General features: G+C 40.5%; 1 protein-coding gene across 7 annotated transcripts in view; it reads right to left on the minus strand.

The window, feature by feature from the left end:
- Positions 1-2534: 2534 nt before the first annotated feature.
- The window catches only part of mllt3 (MLLT3 super elongation complex subunit), a 49204-nt gene continuing 31671 nt past the window's right edge, over positions 2535-20067 (minus strand). For 2 of the 7 annotated variants that reach the window (XM_069518600.1, XM_020100225.2), the window contains exons 7-14: positions 17960-18538; positions 12554-12623; positions 11697-11750; positions 10548-10686; positions 9872-9968; positions 9675-9743; positions 7631-7702; positions 4181-4692 (exon numbers count right to left, since the gene is read on the minus strand). In XM_069518600.1, coding sequence (XP_069374701.1) covers positions 4561-4692; positions 7631-7702; positions 9675-9743; positions 9872-9968; positions 10548-10686; positions 11697-11750; positions 12554-12623; positions 17960-18538 — 1212 coding nt within the window. In that variant the 3' untranslated portion in view covers positions 4181-4560. Of the gene's footprint in view, positions 4693-6162; positions 6295-7630; positions 7703-9119; positions 9288-9674; positions 9744-9871; positions 9969-10547; positions 10687-11696; positions 11751-12553; positions 12624-17959; positions 18539-20067 lie in introns of those variants that run through there. The other 5 variants (XM_069518601.1, XM_069518602.1, XM_020100228.2 and 2 more) reach the window with 5 other exon arrangements.

A 20067-nucleotide genomic window follows, 5' to 3' on the forward strand; every position in this document is an offset into this window, starting at 1 on the left:
TCTAGACAATCACACCGACAAATCACAGTGAGGTGTGTTGAGGTGCAAAGAAGTGTGAAGATCCGTGTCTCTTCATTCCTCTGCATTCCTCCCACAGCCACTTCCACCACGGTGTGTGTGTGTGTGTGTGTGTAGGTTATGACGGCCTGTCTTTGTGCCTGCCCACGGGCTCAGTTCAAGTCAGAAGGAGCATAAATGTGCGGAGGATTTTCATACCAAACTGACACATTAAGATTTCTGCTGTCAAATCTAAATTTGGCAATGTTGCCGAAACATAAATACAAATCACACCAGAGAAAATGGAACCGGAACCGATTTCCACCACGACTGAATGTGGAGAGAACAGAGACCAACCTGCCGACTCCTCCGCACAGACATTTTTAACATTTATCCTCCAGTCAGCAGGAACAGGTTGTTCCAGAAGCAGGCCTGGTAAGATGCATGACATCAAGCATGTGAGATTCTTCGCCCACAATAAATGGAGAAACTGGACGACTCCCAGCTTTTCCTCGATCAGACCACCCACTTAGACCGACACAAAAAGAACATCCACCAGAGGAAACCAAATGACTTCCACTCTTACTGACCTATTAACTCTTCTAGATTACATTATGGACGGTCTAATCAGCACTGCCAGCAACACAAGTACACATTTTTATAGTATTTTTAGAATCAAAGTCTTCACATGAAATTCACATAATTCATTTAACCCTGTCTGTGGATGATTCCCAGTGTAAAGCAGCACCATGTGTTTTTGATCAGGTCTGCCATCGGTAGCCTTCATGCAGAGAACAGATTCCGTGCGACACACACCGAGCTCACCAACTTTCATTTGGTTTTGACAGCTGTGGTTTGTATAATGTGTATTAGTAACAGTTTTGACCGCAATTCACACAATAAACTAGTTAAAGGTGAGTTTAAATAAAAAAATTGAATGATAACGTGGTTTTGTGTATTGTCTGTAACGATCATTATCGTAACTTGTGTTGATATTCCATATTGTGCCAGTGTTGGGGATTTTGTTTACATTTACTTTATAAGACACATGATGCTTTTTCACTTTTTATTTTCTGCAGCATGTTATAAAATATTTTTTGTGTGTGCAAACGTTCTGCAGAGCCAGGTAAAGAGAGAGGAGAGGCAGACATTCCCCACGTGCACACAACAGAGTGGGCCGGCTGGCCATTCAGAACAAAGTGGGCTTTATCAGGAGGAGGGGGGGGGGGCTAAAGTGTTTCAGTCAGAGGCTGAAAAGAGGAGCTGCAGCAATGGACAGTAAACTGATGTGTTTGATGAACATTAGAGCATTGGAGTGTATTTCAATGCACGTTTTCTGTCTATTTGTGGCTCTGACTATCAGTTGTTGGTTACAATATTTTACTTACAATTAATAATTTACTTACCGTAAATTGAAGTTTTCTTCTCCGATCGAAATCCTAAAATAAAAGGAATAAAATGGATTTTTATTGCTCTCAAATTGTGAACCTGAGATACTGAGCCTAAACACTTGACTTAAAAAACACTCACTGTAGATTTGAATCAAACTCAGAAGCCCGATTTTCCACAGTCAGTGTTTGTGCTTGTAGAAACGTTATCATGAGTCAGTACCACTGATTACCAGCGCTATGGAAACTAAACCCAAGTTGTAATAAATCACAGCTTCATGTTTCGAGAGCATGTCTCCATCTGGATGTGGGTAAAAACATTTGAAAAACAAGTGATGGAGTTACTTACACCCTGCAGTGGAGCAGTGTGTGTGATGCACAATATTTACCAGTCACTGATAACCATGGGAATGAAAGCAGCTGCTAACTATGAGCGCCCGCATTGTGGATTTCCTACATTACTAACGTCACCCAAATGCACCTTTGTGAGAAAACAAGTAATAGTAACAGAAATCTGTGACTGACTGCTGTATAAAATAAAAGAACATGATATTGAAAAGAAGTCAGGAAACATTAGAACACATTCAAGAATTAAATGTTTAATATAAAGCTACCTATATATGTAGAGAATAATGTTTTTCTGGGCAACAATAGTCCCTTGATTCTCTCTTGGAGTCCAAATCAGTGATTATTGGACACTGGTGCTGTGTTTTCTGCCCATTCATCGCACCACCTGTAGTTTCTCACACTAACAATAGGAGGAGACAGATATTTTTATTTCCTAGATATAAGAGCTTTAAAGGTTCAGTGTGTAGAATTTAGTGACATCTAGTGGTGATCTAGAGAACCTGTGGTAGACTTCAGTTGTCATAAAAACTCAAAAGTTGTTTAGTTTGTCCAGTTTTGGCTATGTTAAAAAAACATGGCGGCCTCCGTAAAGAGGACCCGCTCTAAACAAAGTCTTTAAATCTTACTCACTGAACCTTTAATTTGAAGTTCAAAGCATCAAAGATCATAAAAAATTGTTGGTAATCTTTCACTCAAAAAAGAAAAAAAGGGCAAACAGAGCTTGTGCTCAAATAGTAATGAAAACATCTGTAGCTGCTGGAAAAAAAACAAAGCCAAAAATAAAGCTCATAAACAAATAGCTTAGTAACTCATCTGTACATCATACAGAATGTTTATTGTATGTCCCCAAAATACACAAGAAACCATAAGACAGAGCACAGGGCAAGCAAAACCCCTTTAAGGTCATTTGGAGAAGACCGGAACAGTTTGTCATTCTGGCAAAAGTGTCCTCAAATCAAACAAAGGCTTTCTCCTCGGAAAATGAATGCTGGGCTTTGATTTAACAACTCAAGCTCCAACAAAATAAATAAAAGATCTTACTTTTTTTTTTTTTTTTTTCACCCGTAGCATTAGATTTAGCCCAATAATTTCATCACACATTTCAGAAATGCAGCACGCGGAAGTTTCTTTACTCCGCGGACATCGTAAAGGGAGCTAGTCCTCCCTTTCCTCCGACGGGGCTCGGCTCTGTTCTACAAATCCTTCCCCCCCCCACCCCCCAATGGCAAAGACATGATATTCTCTAGACAAACGTTAGTCCGATCTCAAACCGAGTGAATCCGTTGACCATGATTTTTGCCATGTTCCACTGGCTCTGCTGTCTTTAAGCTGCGGCCAATGATGCAGGACCATAAAAAAAAATGTGATGATGAACCACCTCGGTGATTTGTGCTCAGCTCACTCCGCTCATATCTCAAAAAAAAGGTGTGTAGTGAAATTCTTTCAGAGTGAATTTTTCATGGATGCAAAACGAATGTTTGCAAGTCATGTTGGAAATGAATTCAAGATTAGATCCTTTGACACAAGCTTTCCTTTAGAGGAAACAACCAAAAGGTGCTAAATGATTGCGTCTGTGTGGTATTTATACATCGTGTCCTATTTCTTTGTCTCACAGTAAGACATCGCCCCCTCATTGTGCCACATTGACAGCATCAGTCATGCACTTTTCCGTGAGTTGCATCCATTCTCAAAACGGATGATTATTCCCAATTTATGCAAATCCTAGGTCGCGGTGTGACGCGCGCAGGTCGTGTGTGTACACCCGAGGGGAGCATCACAACCACCTTTGACGAGATCGACTGTAAACCAGGGCCGTTATCCCCAATTTGTGTGACTCATCCCATCTCAAATGTTATGTAGGCAGTGATCTCATCTGTGTCGATGACATCTTTAAATGAATTTGCAGTTATGGGTTCGGTGTGGCCTTCAATGCTGCCCAGTAAAACCTTGTTCTCCAACCACAAATATTTCATCCTCCTATTGTCTTGCTGCTCAGTTCTTTGACAAAGTCACGGACAAAAGCAAAACCACTTTGTGAAAATGGTTCTGCAATTGACCAAGACTAATCTAAGCTGGCCAGGCCTCTTTCATGATTCTCACATAACAAGTATTTAGTGTTTCTGTCCGACTGCTGACAGGTTTGTGTGTTTTATGTAAATTGCAGATTTACAAATAACTTTCGCTGGAGTTGGACATTGATTCTGTTTTTTTTTATCAAGAGGAAAACAAATCACATCGACAGCTGTTGTGGCAGTTTTTGGTTTCTATAAAAATTTAAAATCGAAGTCAGTGACATTATTGTAGTGATGCTCGACTGTCACACAGAATCAAGGATGGGTCAACTGTGAAGTGCTTTAACAAAGTCTCATTCTGCTGCTTTTCTTTTCTTTTTTTTTTTGCCATTTCAAATACACACACGCCTGCAAATTAAATTCAATAAATAAGACTTACAATTTTGTAAGGCAATGTTGACCATGCGTTTGTCACAATGTACAACAAATCAAGAAACATACATGGTAACAATATGCACATTCATTAAGAGAACACGGTCACCACTCCCCACTTCATTTTTCTTCGAGATCAAGTTTTCAAGGCTTTCTGGGTGATCTCCTGATCGACAGGGCTCATCCCCGCCACACCTCGATCTGGTTTTCTGCAGCGGGACGACCTCTGCATTCAGAGAGCCCAGTCCAACCAGCAGGATGGACACACACAGCAACTGGACCCGGCCACAGTGGGGCTTTTGCATTGCATCGAAAGAGTTCATTCAAGGGAAGTCAGAAGTCTATGTGGAGACAGAGATCCAGCAGCCAGCTGCTCGGGGGCCTCAGGACAGTCCGGAGGTCTCCAGGTAACTCTGGAGTTTCCTTACTGTACTTCTGTCCAAAGAGCAAAGGTCGAAGTCAAAAGTAGTGTTTGTGATGTGAAAGTGTCCAGTCTCTTCAATCAGGTTCACAATCTGGAAAACACAGGGGATGGTGGGTAAATACAGGAGGTATTTAGTTCTATTCTCGGGTAGAATGAGAATAGAAATAATGTCTTCACTCACGCTTCACACCTCTTTTTTTTTTTTTTTTTTTTTCCAGTTCTGCGTCAGTTTTGCCTCTACCAGGGGGTCAGGGAGAGAAAGTCTGCAGATAATCCGGAGCCTCTCACTCAGACATTTGCATTCACACGTGCACTGCCTCCGGAGAAAATCCAGAGTATATCAACGGAGTTCAGTGCATGTTTGACAGCAGCTTATGACTGACACCTTCAGTTTTTACCACCATTAAAGCCTTTTCAGTAATTCTGTTCTACTGCCACTTTTTACTCCTTTAAGTATTTCAATTTACAGGCAAGACTGGAAGAATTGTGGACATATGGAATCATGGTTAAACAGTTTTTGTTCTTCAGGCTCCGAGCCTCTTCAAATGCTATTTTAAATGAAGCTAGAACAGCACTCAGTCCAAACAATCCCACACGTCTGTCTCACTCTTATGATAGGAAACTAAAAGGGAAAACATGTTGCATAATCTGCATGTACATTTTTTTTAAAACAAGATCCAGAAATCATTCACTAAGAACTTGGAGAAACAAAACTCAACATTTTTAGGCGCTAACACAATTAAAACATCTTAACTGACGATTTGCTGAATTCCACAGGAGGGACAAATCAATTTTCTTCACAAAATGTCTTTTGTGTTTGTAAAGCTGGAATCAAAAACCCGGGAAGAACCATCACTTCATTGTTCACAGAACAACAGTCGTGTTTAGAGTTTTGTAAGAAACAAATGACTTTTTCTTATAATAAAGTCTCTGAATAAAAATGTGTAGATGAGAAATGATTACGGAGGATCTTAAACAATCGACAGGCCGTCTTCTGATACACTGCAAAAACAAAACTGTTCACTAACACTTACACAGAGTTAAATACATTTGTGTTGACTATTTTCCGCTGGTTGTTTTCTTGGATTAAGCTGAACCACCACATTATGTGTCTACTGAGCTTTCCCTCTGATTAGATGTTTCGGTGTTGGCTGACCAAAAGAAGATGATTTAGAAGAAGTCTTTTTTTTTTTTTTTTTTTTTTTTTAATAGAATTAGCTGACTGACTGGGACCACAGCAATGTTTTAGATGCAGTCAGTTTGGAAAAAAACCTGAATCTGTTCACACTACAAAGCCCCTGTGGAAGGAATGGCAGCCTGCTTTAATCACAGGGCAGATGCAAGTCAGATGCTCGAGTGTCACTTCACACTTTGCCTACTTGTTTGCGCTGCGTGGGTGACGATTCGGCCCTGTTTGCTCATTTTCTCTGTTTGGGACTCAACTGGAAACAAGCTACCAAACTCATGTGGAGTCCCACAGTGCAGCCGTGTGTGTGTGTCCCACCAGTGTGCAGAGAGGCTGCGACTTAATCATTTCCATCTCTTGTAACAGGAAGTGAAGCCAGTTGGTGAACTCTGCCAGAATAGCCTGATTACTGTGCCAGTGAAAGCGACGCCGCATTGGATGGGATTTCGGGCTTCCTCAGAGCCAGACGTCTTGTTAGGAGAGCGAGGCAGAACTTGGCAGCCTCCACTGGGAAGATCCATTAATGCCGTCATACGATAGGCCGAGAAAATATAAGCAAGAAACATGCAATCTCTTAGGTGGAGGGAGGTTAACCAAATAATTCATTGCTTCCAGATGAAACCACAGATTACAGAGGATCTGTAACAGATTACAGCTCCTCCTCTAATCCACTGCAACAACGTGTACGATATTATGCTGAGAGCAGTGAAAACTGTGGGAACTCACTCAGTATATTTTACCTGGAACCTCACAGTTCAGTGTTGACTTAAACTTTATAATAAAACAGGAAATTAAAGCCCAAACGTTAAATTAAAACTAAATTAAATGTTTTCTTATTGGCATTTTATACCTTTAGGTTAACTGCTGTTAGTTACTGGTCTAATATAAACAAAAACATATTACACAAAGACATTTTTAATAAAACTACAATGTTCAGGTGAGGATAGTAGTTGAACTATGTTTTCATAAAGTGGAACAAGTTACACTTGCGAATGTGGGTAATAAATGATGCCAGGACACAACAAGATGATATATTTAAAGAGAAGTCAAACGTCTAATGTGAAAAATCAATGCAGAAACATTCCTGTTCCTTTTGTGTATTAATGTCTGTTAATCGCTCCACGTAGATTGGTTGTTAACATTGTGCTTTAAATCCATTTACACCACTTAAATATATTTCAAGATCGAAATATGAACTCTGTCCAATTCTGGTCACATTCTCCTCTCATTTGCAAAAAAGAGCGCTCTGTGTTTTCTTGCTTTTCGCCCTGTGTTGTTCTTCACAAGTGTCTCGAATAGCGTGACAACTGAGGAGAGGACTGTTCCTGTCCCCCTTATCCACTCTTGCTTTAATCTAGGAGTAAACAGGGTCTTTGCCACATCGTGTGGAAAAGGAAATGTTATTCAGCTTTTCTTAAAAAAACTGTGGCTATGTCTTAAGTCCTGCAGCCCCCGTCCCCAACCACACTGCTGTACAGACAAAGACAAGGACAATTCAGCTCAACTGCATCATGTAGACAGAACTATTTACTCATCTTAATAATAATCCGTCATTATCAAAGAGCAACTTATTCCCGGTGGACCCATCGGCCGACTGAGACCGCCGCTACAGGACATGCATGGATTCACTGAGCCACGATAAACCCATCAGTGTTCACTGATCACTTGGCAGTATTGTGAAATTCAAAAACCCTTACGTTCACCAGTGTGCGTGTGCCTCGGACTGTTAAATGTGTGAAGTGCATCATGGGATAGGGTTCAGTAGACGAGGCAGGGCGAACGGCGGTGCGACGCGAAGGTGAGTGACTGTAGTGTCACACGCTGTTGGACAGCTGCAGCTCACCTGTTGCAGTATGTGACCCTCTCTTAGTGTCATCAGTCTTTTGTGCAGCTCCACCAGCTCATCCAGGTAAGCCTTAAAAAACACACAGCAGTGTTTTAGTGTTAGTATCTTCTGTACTCACATCTACACAGGAACCAGCTGTCGGACACAGGATATTGAACACGTTGGACCCCTGTGTGGACCCCTGATATTCTAAGTCTGTATGTGGAACACATATCTTGCAAACCGTTCATCTTACTGGCTTAAACTTTGGCAAGTCTATGGTAAATTGTCCAAATATTTAGTATGCTTAGGTTGTTCAATATGTTCAATATTAATACAATTTAAATTAACAGGCAAACAGTTCCTTGCAGTGGACCAGGTTGAGTATTGTGTCGGTTGCTTAACAGACCATTAAAATAACTGATATGTGACATATGAAACAACAGTAGTTCACTTAATCATTTAAAGTTCTATATAAGCCACACACATGAACAGTTAAACAGCGAATTCAGTTCATTTTATAAAAAAAAACTGAATATAAAATCTTCCTTGCAGATACACTAGGTAGGATGAAGTCCACACCATAGACTGCTTCTAAAAAGCTCTGCACACAAACAATAGAAAAGTGTATTATAGAACTGTTGGAGGAATGACAAGGAGTCATTCTAGAGCTTTAACACATCCCAGGTTTAAAATGACAATCAGTAACTGAAAATAATTCAGGTTAAATACAGAGCGATCTCTATTTTTACATGTGAAAATGCAGAATTTGGAGGTGAAGGACACGATTTTGGGGCACGTTTCTGTATCCTGTTTCAGGTTTAACCAATCATGTTTGAGCAGGATATAGTTGCCGCAGGTAAACGGTCCGTGTGGAAAGCATGCACCCACAAAATCGAATCACTTTGTGTTTGTGGGTGGAGGAACGTTTGACAATCCTCCGTCTACACCAGAAGCACCAAAACAATGGCGGTTGCCCCCGGACACTAATTTGTCCTAATACTATAGGAGATGGCAAATGAATACAGAGCTGCAAACACACTAATGCTAAATCATACAAGTAAACCACACCTTGTACAATTGCTTTTGTTGAACAAAGATGTTAGGGGTTTAGTTATTTGAACATCTTTAACTGAAAGTAAACTGTCTCCTTATATAGCCTCTAAAGTACATTTAAGGAATAAAATAAATGTATACAGTCTAAACATGATCACTCCTACCAACAACTGCTTTCAAGTATATTATTCAATATTATTTTACTACTATTATGTTTTCATTTCTTTTGCTGCAGGTATGTATTAGTATCTGTCTGTGGTTCCTTGTGTAGTCCTGCATGCATGTATGTATTTGATGATATAGACAGGACATACAGGGAGAAGACAGGGGTCGCTGTAGATTAACATCTACAAATCATTTTTATTTTGTTTGACAGTATCACATATATATTTTGCATCATCTTGTCAAAGCTCTCCAAATGCAGGCAGACATATGAGCTACCTTTGAAAGCGATGGGATCCTACTACAACTGAAAATAAAATGTGTATTTCGCGTGTTTCATATGCAGCTGCTGAGTTGCACAGCATGAGTTGATACGGACGAGCTCACTGATGAGTAAGCAGAGTTGACGAGGCGTAAAATGGTTTCATGCAAGGAGCTTCGCACTGCAGTGTAGTTGCTACACAAAAACAACGAGAAGGTTAGAATCATCCAACAACAACCATGTTAATGAGTCATGTTTCCACCTATTCATATCGGAGCCAAGCTGTGTGACAGTCATGTCGTCATCTGGGGCCGAGCTGATGAACACACATCTACCCTCTGTCTGTCTGAATGATGTAACACACTTAAGTAAACTCCTGTGGGCGGCTGGTGGTTCAATACCAGCCTTCCCCATTCCGCAATTGTCTGTACCGTTAAGTGGTCATCAGGATATAAATAAATATAAATATATATATATATACAAATAGCGTTTACACTATCTCAATTTCTTACAGATAATATTCCTCTGATCTGTTTGAAATGGGTTGTTTTAAACTGAAAAATAAGAAGGAATCCTGTTTACCTTGTCACAGTCAAGGTTTTTGTTCTTGTCCTGTTTGCCCTGCTTGTTGGGACTCTTCACTTCCAGGATCTGACGGGAGATAAAGTAAACAGAGGGTCAGTCACTCTGGGCGACCTGGGGCTACAGAGTCAACACATGGGCTGCGTTGTGCTGCATTGAATTACAAAGACATAATATGTGACATCATAGGAACTTACCTGGTTATTAGTAGTCTTCAGTAAGGGCGGGGCCTCGATGCGGGAGGGGGGTGAGGGCGAGCAGCTGTCACTCTCACTGCCATCACTTAAACTGACCCTGAACAGGAAGTCACAGAAGAGAAAAACAAAACAAAAAAACAAACGCTTCAGTACATGTTCCCCGGCGACTGAACGTCACTCAGTCTGCTGTTTGGTGCAGGGAGTCCACAGTGACTTTATCAGAGCCTTGTCATTTTCCAGAGTTCAACTGCAAATACTCATGGGAAATGTAGGCCCTTCACATCTATGACAAATATTGAGATTTTAAGATATGGATACTGTGGCTCAGTGGATCATCAGACAAATCTTCAAAAGTTTCCAGTGAACATTTTATTACTGCCACTCAGGGACAGTAACGGAAATTGAATGTCAAGTGAACTTTCAGACATTCCACCTGGATTCATGCGCACAATGTGTTTTCCATCAATTACCTCGACTGCAGTGGCCCACCTTAGTCTCATTTGTTGCATCAGTGTTTCATAATGATGTGAAAATGTTTTACCGCTTCTCATAATAACAAGAAAGGTCTTAGTTTTGTGTCATTGTAGAGTTGTGTGCAGTGCTCGCATTCACAAACATGCCTGTGTCTATGATGAGTAGCGGTCCTTCAACAGAGGGATCATGTCCATTTACTAACCTGCGCTGGTGGTGTGTGAGGTGCGTGTGTGCCAATCGCTCCATGTCCGAGTCCATGTCATTGTCATCGTCTTCCTCTGAATCCTCGTCGTTGTCGTCCGAGTGCAGATCCTGCATCACTGACTGCAGCGGGCCCAACACTGTGCGTGAGAGAACACATATGACAACACTGGAATTAAGTTTCATTTGAAAGATCTCAAATTTAAAGTGAAAACATGCATAAAGCAGCAGATCATGCTGTGGTGGAGGAATGGTGAGATGGTACAGTGGAGCTTGTGGCTGCAGGAAACTGGAGGTGAGGACCAGCTGCAGGGTTGACTCCAGTGAGACTTTTATTCATAAAGATAAGTCTTTAACTATTTAACATTTTCATTTCTAATGGTCACCAAATCACGGAAAGCCCAAAACCACAAAAAGAACAAAACCAACAATGTGTCGGCTGTTATCGCCTCAAACTCTCTTGACTACTTCGTCGGTTTCTTCTGTGACACCGCGTTTTCACCGGAACACATTTGTTTTCTTTTGTTTTTTCATTTTTGCTTCTGTTGCGTATAGAAGCATCATTAACCCCCCCACTCTCTCACTGTGAATCCAGAAGGGGATCACTCCGACACAAAATACAGAGTATCTGCGGAGTTCAGTGCATGTCTGAAAGCAGCTGATGTGACTCATACTCCAAGCCCATTGGTTCATACCAATGAAAATCTTAAAAAACTGCTCACTAAGTGCATCCTTGCAGTTTATAAAAACTTTGGTGATATCTTTAAACAGCTGGATACTGATATTTTAATAAACTGTAAATAAAGTTCATCTATTTTGGACTAGTTTCAACTGCAGATTAATCCAAATTTAATACTATAGTGAAAACTTCTGGGGGATCAAGTCAACCATCACTGATTTGTGTTTTCCAAGCTTTTGTACAATAATAAATGTAATCAACAAAAAAAAAAAAAAAGGACAGAGAATATGCACTTATGTTGCTGCATCAGCAGTGATGGTGCTATAAGATACAGTACCACACCAACACCCCTGCTGACATGGCCGTAAGGAGGTGCATGAATGTTCATGCAAATAGACAAGTGGGAAAAATATTCTCCATGCACATGTGACTGGATTGCGGTGGCCTCACAGGTCTCAGTGGAACTGTTACCTGTGTGGGTGGTGGCAGGAATAGCCACCCTTTTCCTGATGATTAAGTCCACCACTGCATCCAGGGAAAAATTGCAAACACAAGCAGACGTCACCTTCAAGAACAGTAGCTCCAGAAATACAATAAGTCCCATATTATGGGTCAAACAATGCATTCTTAACCCATCTGGCCCTTTTGGACTGTTCTCATTTCTTAGCAACTTTTAGAATAGAAACTTTATCGTCATTGTATTCAAATAGTGCTTTTTAATGCTGTATTTCTGTCACAGTTGTGGACAGAATATTACCAGTACTGAAACATTCACTGCTCTTCATGTGTTTGTTTGTGCGTAGGCTACAGGCACAACAAAGTGTCAAAGGCAAACAACATGAGCCGGTTTCAAACATATGGAAGATTCTTCTCTTTTAAGTGGGTTCCACTTTATTTAGCTTTTTTTTTTTTTTTTTCTGTAAATGATTTGAATGTGAAAGCAAACATCTGGCAACATTCTGACGATTAATTAATTATAATAAAATATTACATTTTCTCATAAATTACAATGTAGAGATTTCATTGTAAAAATACCACTATCACTATCTCTTTGACTTTTGTGAGTTTTCTCCTATATAACTACTATTTCTTTAAAAAAATAATCGTATACTTGTTTAGATCTCATTGCTCTGGGAATCCCCCTCCCCCCCCGCACAATGACCCCTACAATACAATACAAGACCTCAGCAATAAAACTCGTCCCTAAAAGTTCAGCTTTATTTTTCAGATCATATGAGCTACACTGGATAATTATACACATCATTTCCAAATTGAACACACAATAAAAATGAGATCCACTGTAAATGGAGGGAATTCCTGACAGATACCTTGTCGTTTGTGGTGGGTGGGAGCAAAGCCTGAACTGGAGCTGGAACTGGCTGGACTGGGCTGTTCGGACTGGGAGGAAGAAGAGAAATCAAACGGTGAAAAACACAACACACGTGAAAGAGATTTTAATTTATAATTTTTAATTCAGAAGCAATAAACCAATATTTTGTGTTGGTTTTTATAGTGTTGACACCATCATTTTCATTACCTCCTCATTCTGTGATTAAATGCAAAACAAGACAAGAGGGGCTGTGGACTTTTAGCCGGCGGAAGAAAGACATTCTGAGACATTTTTGTGTTCAGTCTTACTTGTCTAAGTATTAAAACAAGCCGCATGGTGTCATCAAGAAAAATGCCTCTAATATGAGACATCCTCTGATTAAATGACTGGAGGGATTTTGGCCTGGGCCTCGCATTGTTTAAACAATAAAATACAAAGTGAGGCCCTGTAGCAAAAGATCTTACAGCATCATCTGTATCGTGCTGCTGGAGAATAAACCTCCACCACATTAAATTAATTCCATTTGGAGACAGGCAAAAGTGGACATCTGAAGCAGCCATCAGAGCTAATCATGATTCATTTAGGTTCCTCTTAAGAAATCCGATGGGGCCAACTCCTGACCCTCTGAGTACAAAGCAGTGACTTTTACAAGCCCATGAGAAACGTCTCTGCTGAGGCAGAGACCCAGACTCTAAAGCCCCGGATTGTTGTCGATGCAAATAAATGCCAGGGAAATGTCTTCTAGGCCTCGACATGCTAGAAACCATAGAAATCAAGTGCAGATGTGACCTGCTGGAAAACATCGCCCTGCAAGAATATCCATGCATACATACTACTACTACCAGCGTTAATGGGACAAACACACACACTTCTTTTAACAACTTCAGCAAGTGTCTCAAACCGATTCACATGCTCCAACAACGGGAAACAACCACATACGTAATATTCATGTGTTTGTGTTTTCTGTTGTAGGAACTGATGTCAAAATTTGGGAAATATCTTTTTTTTTTACTTCTTCGGCTAAATGAGCTTGCACATGCTGCACAAATCAAAACTGCAGGAAGTAAACAACCAATTTACATTCATTGTTCTCTCTCATGTCAAAAACAGTCCTGTTCATTCCACAGGAGCGAACACGTGCATTATCGTTATGATAGCCTCAGTTCTCTATGCAAGATAACATGTGTTTTTGTTAGTGAGGCAGATCCCAATCTTACACTACGCTTCAAGTTAACTTTATATTCTAAATATGATGTTTGTGTTGTCGTTCTTCCTTCATAATATGGATATTACTGTACCTTCTGATCTCTTATCATGTCCAAGCCTTTTATTCATGATCTATGGTAAATTGAGTAATTCCTTACCCTCAGTACATAAATACGTTTTCAACTGCACGGATGTGTAGTTTTTCCCGCGCTGCTGACTCCTAATTACTTTGATGCAGAGTTATTTGTGACTGCCCGTCCTCATTAGACAGGGCTGTTAGATGTGTGGACATACGTAAATTGCATAAAAAAGGATGCTGTGAGTGAGTGTCAGTGCTTAGGGGAAGAAAGAGCTCACACTAGTAGATGGAGAAACAGACTTAATGGACACATTGTGATAGTGATTATCTGGCCCCTGATTTGTTGGCTTTAAGTACTTAAGTATTTAAGTGTTCTGTTTCGGGTGTGCAGTTCAACAATAAATCAAATGAAGGATTCTCTGTATCTACTGTGTGGTGGAATTATTTTCTTAAATTGAAAAAGTGTTTGGGCAAATGTTTGATTTATTACTTTAATAACTAGCCTCCATGATAAAGGAGAACTATTGTGTAAAGACTAATTACAGCATATCACTAGCAAATATTAGCTGAAGTGGAGCACCAAACTAACAATGGACCAATCAACAGACACTCAGACGGTGCAAAAAAAGCTCCAGTCAGTTGTGGTTGGGTTTAAGAAACGTGGTTTTGATTAATGATGTTTCATCTAAGCTGCTATCAGACTGAACAGCACTGAACTCTGCAGATACCCCGAATTTTCTGCGGAGGAGGTGCATGTGTGAACGCAGGCTCTGCACTACCTGCACACTTTCTCTGCCTGACCCCCTAGAATACGATGTGAGAGCACAGCGGAGTGTCCCCCGATGGCTTCACCTTGAGCGGTTGGGGTCAGTGGTGTCGGTAACACTTTGTTGTCATTGTTGTCAATAGCACGTAACATGCTTCAATACTATTGGAATATAGAAATAAATAAACAAAGGTAAATACCTTTGTTAACACGTTTGTTCGTGGAACAATTGTTGAACAATTCAGTTATTCAGCAACAATGAGGAGTGAGGTTGATCTACTAATTTTAATTTCTCCTCCAGTGCCATGCTTTGATGAATAAATGTGTTATCAAATAGAAATACACTCAGTCAACACATACCTTTACCAAGGCCGAACAGCCCCTTTAAATTCAATCAAGCTGCACCACACTCATAGATATCAGCCCTCTGAATATGCCTGATTTATTTAATCAAGATCCATGAATTATTCCCTGGGATCCACTTTGCCAAAATATCATGGGTCCTTCCTTACCCCATAACCCACCTTTCCACCGAATTTGAATAGAATCTGTTCAGTACCTTTTGCTGATCTAGCTTACAGACAAACAGCATTGAAAACATAACCCCTTCAGCAGAGGAAAAAAAGCGAAGACTGAAGATCGTTCAGCTCACAGATTCTTTTCATCTTCAACCACAACTCTGGTGAATTCTGCTGACCGACTGTTACCCTTTAGTCCTGATATAGTACTGACCTCCTCCGCCTCCAGGCTGGGTGATCAGATTAGCTATAAATGTGTTTAAAGCTGCATCACTGAGAACAATGTGCACTTGGATCTAGTTGTGCAAAACCCAAATTCAGAAAGGCGTCTGCTACTGCAAACCAGAAAACAAATTGGGGAGAAGTGACCAAACAGAAGACACATGAGAGAAAGAGAGAGAAGTGAGGATAAAAGGCAGAGTGACTTCAATGCTTGTCACCTCCTGCCAACAAACAACACACAGCTGGTCTGTTGGTTTATGGGACAGCTCCTTCACGGGGCCGTAAATCTTACCACCACTCCTTTTTAGGGCTTTTGTCCTGCTTCTCTGAAAGCCACCAAAGCAACCCTCTTCAAAGACAATAAATAGTCTTTAGCTGCTGCTCATTGGCATCAATTTGGCTTCCTCTCTTAACTCTGCCAAAAAGAAATGCCAGCAAACAAGACCTGGCTGACCAAGACTATTTGGTTTGCTTGTCTAATTCAGCAGGGGCTGTCCAAACAAAATGATTTGAATGTGAGTTAAGATGCCTTTCCGTTTGACAAAGCCATTTATACCGTAATGTTGCTAATGTACAGTTAACTTCTGAACTCTTGCTGTAGTTAACACAGCAATGGTTTTATCATTTGATTGAATATTTCAAATTGTATTATCTCACCATAGACTTTGATGTCACATTTCAGGCTCTTAACCAGAGGGGGAAGTTTAAATCAATCTGTTTCTGGAAGTTCCTCTCCAGGACGTTTATGACAGATTAGAAAACAAGTGTTAGCTATATGTTTTGTTTTTTTTACGACTTTTAGTGCAGTTATCAGTTTTTGAGATGTTTGTTCGTGAAATTACACTGACTAATGAGGTAAATTGAAAGCGGTACTGCTACAGACACTGGGCACAAACTGTCACCACAGTTGGGCCGAGGCCCATAATTAAAAAGAAAATATTGTTAAGTTATTTCTCAAACCAAGTGAAATGGCAGACTTAGGTCCTTAAAAGAATCTTGCCGATGTTGCCAACAATATCGAACATTAATTCTTGAAATGCTTTTATATCAGTATAATGTCAACACATTTTTTAAGTCTGTTACATCTTTATTCTTCCTTTTCTTAAACCATTAAAAGGTTACTTATCAAATAAATTTAAAATCATAAGCTCTTATCTGAGGGGGCTCTGTTACCAAATTCACAATGTATACAATATTAATCAAAAATCTAACTGCGTAAGGGCTTAGATTTAAAGGTAACTCATGCAGGTAAGAAATCATTCAGTCTGTGCCCACATCCAGGGTGGTAACAACATGGTGTTCATGCTAGCACACCAGCCTGCTTTCCCTTCATGTCATCACCTACCCCACATTTCCTCCTCTCTGCCGTTTCTGGCCCAGCACTCGCTTAAAAAACACAGATCAAACAAGCGGTCACATGAGAGTGGCCCGGCGCTCGGCCACCGGGGTTGTGAGCCTGGGGAGAATCAAACACCTGGCATTTGTCACCCCACATCCCCTTTACAACAGACCCTTCCCCCGGTCCCTGTATGGGAAAACTTAAAAGCCATTTCCATACAACGCAGACAAAAAACACAGGTTTTGCTAGTGCTTAGTAATAATTCCTCTGCTTAAACAAGCTGCGCCTGTGGAAAGATGTACAAAGACCCACACTTTATACAAGCTCCACGACTAGAAATGAAAACAGCATTGCATAAAAGAAAACTGCTCGCAGCACAGGGATTTAGACCTTTCTTTGACAAACGCTCACCCTTTTTACTCTTTCAAAAGCTAAAAGGATTAAAGGGGACTCTGTGCTATTCACTGCCATGTCTCCCCTTTCTCCTCAGGTGTTGTAAAACCATAAATCTTTCTTGTCTACTTTTTGGCTTTAAAACAGCCCTTCTTTATGGGGAGGTTCTCCACCAAATGTGCGTGGACCAGGCAACCCAGTTGAATGTCGGCCTATTCATGAAAAGCACCACTGTAGAGATGAAGTTTTCTAATCCTGCACTTGAGTTAAACAAAGTTAATAAACCTAACACAGCCAACATCTATATTTAATAACTTCCATTACAATATTATATATTATATTTCGAATGTAGAAATATGCCATTTTCTCTCAATAAGAAAACAAAAGGGTATCTTGTAACTGTAGCTTGCTGTTGAAGAATTCATTGTGTTCACTTCCTCTTTGACCACCCAGACGAATGCAACTGAACTCCCATTAGGTTTATTGGTAGCCACCCCTTCTTGCAATTTCCCGCCCCAGCCCCCTGGAGTCGACCAGACCACCATTAAAGAAGATTCTCTCCCTGCAGGTCATTTGAGTTTATAGCCCTTCCACACCATGGAAGCACTGACCACCAACAAATCTTAACCCCCTTAATGTTAATGTTAAGAATTGTATACCTCTCCCCTAATTATAAATGCATGCCTATGAAATCTTAAATCATTGAATCATTTAAGCAACCAACCTGATGGATTTAGCTGCTTCTTAAACCTCCATGATAAAGAAAAGACACGGGTTTCCTCATTATAGATATATTGTCAAACAAATCAATGGCATTGACTCATATTTTAACTCAAAGTGTAATTGTCTTGGTTTTGACAAAAAGAAAATGTTGTACTTACATCTGATTTGTTGGACTGGTCCTCCATATCAGAGTCATTGGGGTCCACTAGTTGCTGGAATGGAGGAAGCGTTGACACCTTCTTGCGCTCAGCCTCATCAACTTCTGGCCGTAATTTACTTGTTCGCATTAGTGATCTATCCTTCAGTAGTTTCGTATCTGAATGTTGAACGTCTAAACCTGAAAGCTGCTTCCCCGATGAATCCACAAATCCCTTTTTACGTTTTTTGGCCACATGATCGTCACCGTCAGGTGCGGACAGACGCTTGTTTATCCCTGACCCATGGGTGATACCCTCAGTCCGATGCTCCTTTGACAAAGACTTGGGTTCCTTGAAGCCTATCTTAGGATTGATATCCCGAAGTGGCTGGTTCTCTTTGGGTTTCCTGGAAGGTTCTTTGGGGGCTTTGCTGGGTTCCCAGCCAGAGTCTCTGAAGGCACTTTTGGGCTCTTTTAAGTCTTTAGGAGGCTTGTCTTTGTGGTCCTTGGAGGGTTTGTAGAGTTTGGAGAAGCTACTGCTGTTGGTGCTGGTGGTTGTGGCGGTGGTAAGTAGGGTAGCTCCACTGCCTTTGGAACCATCCTGTGGATGAAAACCAACAAATGAGTTAGATTCTACACAATGCAGGAACAACTTGAAGAACTAATTATTCAACAATAATCAATGGGTTTAGATTTCTTGGTTCCTGATAGACTAAATCATGGCGTAAAGACTGGATGGTGGCAAGTTAAGTCATGCACGAAAAAATGAATGAATCATCTATGCTACAAAGAAAAATCTTCAGCTCAAAGGATTACTGCACAAGGAAGAGGGAAATCCCGATTTAGGTCAATGGGCAAACATAATGGAACAAGGGCATAATTAGCCACTGAGAAATACTATTGTCAGAGGATGGAATGGGCTTGTACTGCTGAGAGAATAAGTGATACAGGTGAGGTGCAACTGAGATTAAATATTCCAAGCACTGTTCAAGTCCTACATCATAGCTGTCACCTCTGATTACATTGTTTTCATGTTTTAGTGGATTGCAATTAAGACTGCATATTGAACTTTCTAAAAGGCTTAGTCCCAAAACAACAAAGTGAGCAAAAACCAGGCTGCTAGGTCAAAGGAAGATTAATCCTCTGCCTTTTACACAAGAGAAAACATGCATGCCACCCTGCAGTTTGGCATTACCATTTGTAAAAAGAGGTTCATTCTTAAAAGAAACTCAAAAGGGTCTTCTCAGTCCTCATCTATAGGCTTAAAGAGCAAACTCAAGGCTTCTTTTGAGTAGTGTTGTTCAGAAGGAGTCTTTTCAACAGCCACACATGTGCAACCTTAAAAGTGGAGCGAAGGGCAAGGTGGAGAAAGGAGGAAATGCATTCGTTCTAACGACAGGGGCCATTTGTCCCTGGGTCTCACCTCAAGCCCCCTTGTCAATATTTCATCAATGCAGTAAACCCATTAAAGCAGTCTAGACGACAGGGTGTGTTACAACTCTGCCCAACCACCACTAAAACCTTTCATTTTGTCTATCTGCTGGTGACCCTAGGACCTCAGGATGTAAAGCTGCCAGCTCATTCTAACCTCCAGCGTGCTCCTCCACTGCAGTAAACCCATTTCTCTCCCAGGCAGCCCGGCGTAAAACTGCTTTAGTGCTGTGGAATTGACACACGGAGCCTCTACAGCCATGAACATTGAGGAGATCACTAAAACTGCACTTTTTAACAAACCTTTCAGCACCATGACATTAGCAGGTTAGCAGGTGACCCAAGTTCATGTAAATCTGTGAAGGGCCCGTAAATAATAATAATATATTAGGAGTAGTAACTAGAACTGAAAACACATTACAAACAATAATTGAATAAATGATTACTCTCGAGGAATGTATTATTTTCAAGTCTAGAAAGAACTGAAATATGTGATGTACCATTTGCATTTTATCATCATTACTATAAAGATAAGCAGTAACATGGGTAACAGGGTTCATCAAATGAAATTCATGACTTTTTAAGATCTTAATACTACACAATGTAATATAACACCTGTCAATACCTACAATTCAAACCGTAGGAAATGGTGAAAACCTATCAGGACAATATATAGCCGATTTTTTTTAGTACCTCTTA

This window comes from Paralichthys olivaceus, chromosome 22 (genome assembly GCF_024713975.1).
Source record: "Paralichthys olivaceus isolate ysfri-2021 chromosome 22, ASM2471397v2, whole genome shotgun sequence".
Lineage (NCBI taxonomy): Eukaryota > Metazoa > Chordata > Actinopteri > Pleuronectiformes > Paralichthyidae > Paralichthys > Paralichthys olivaceus.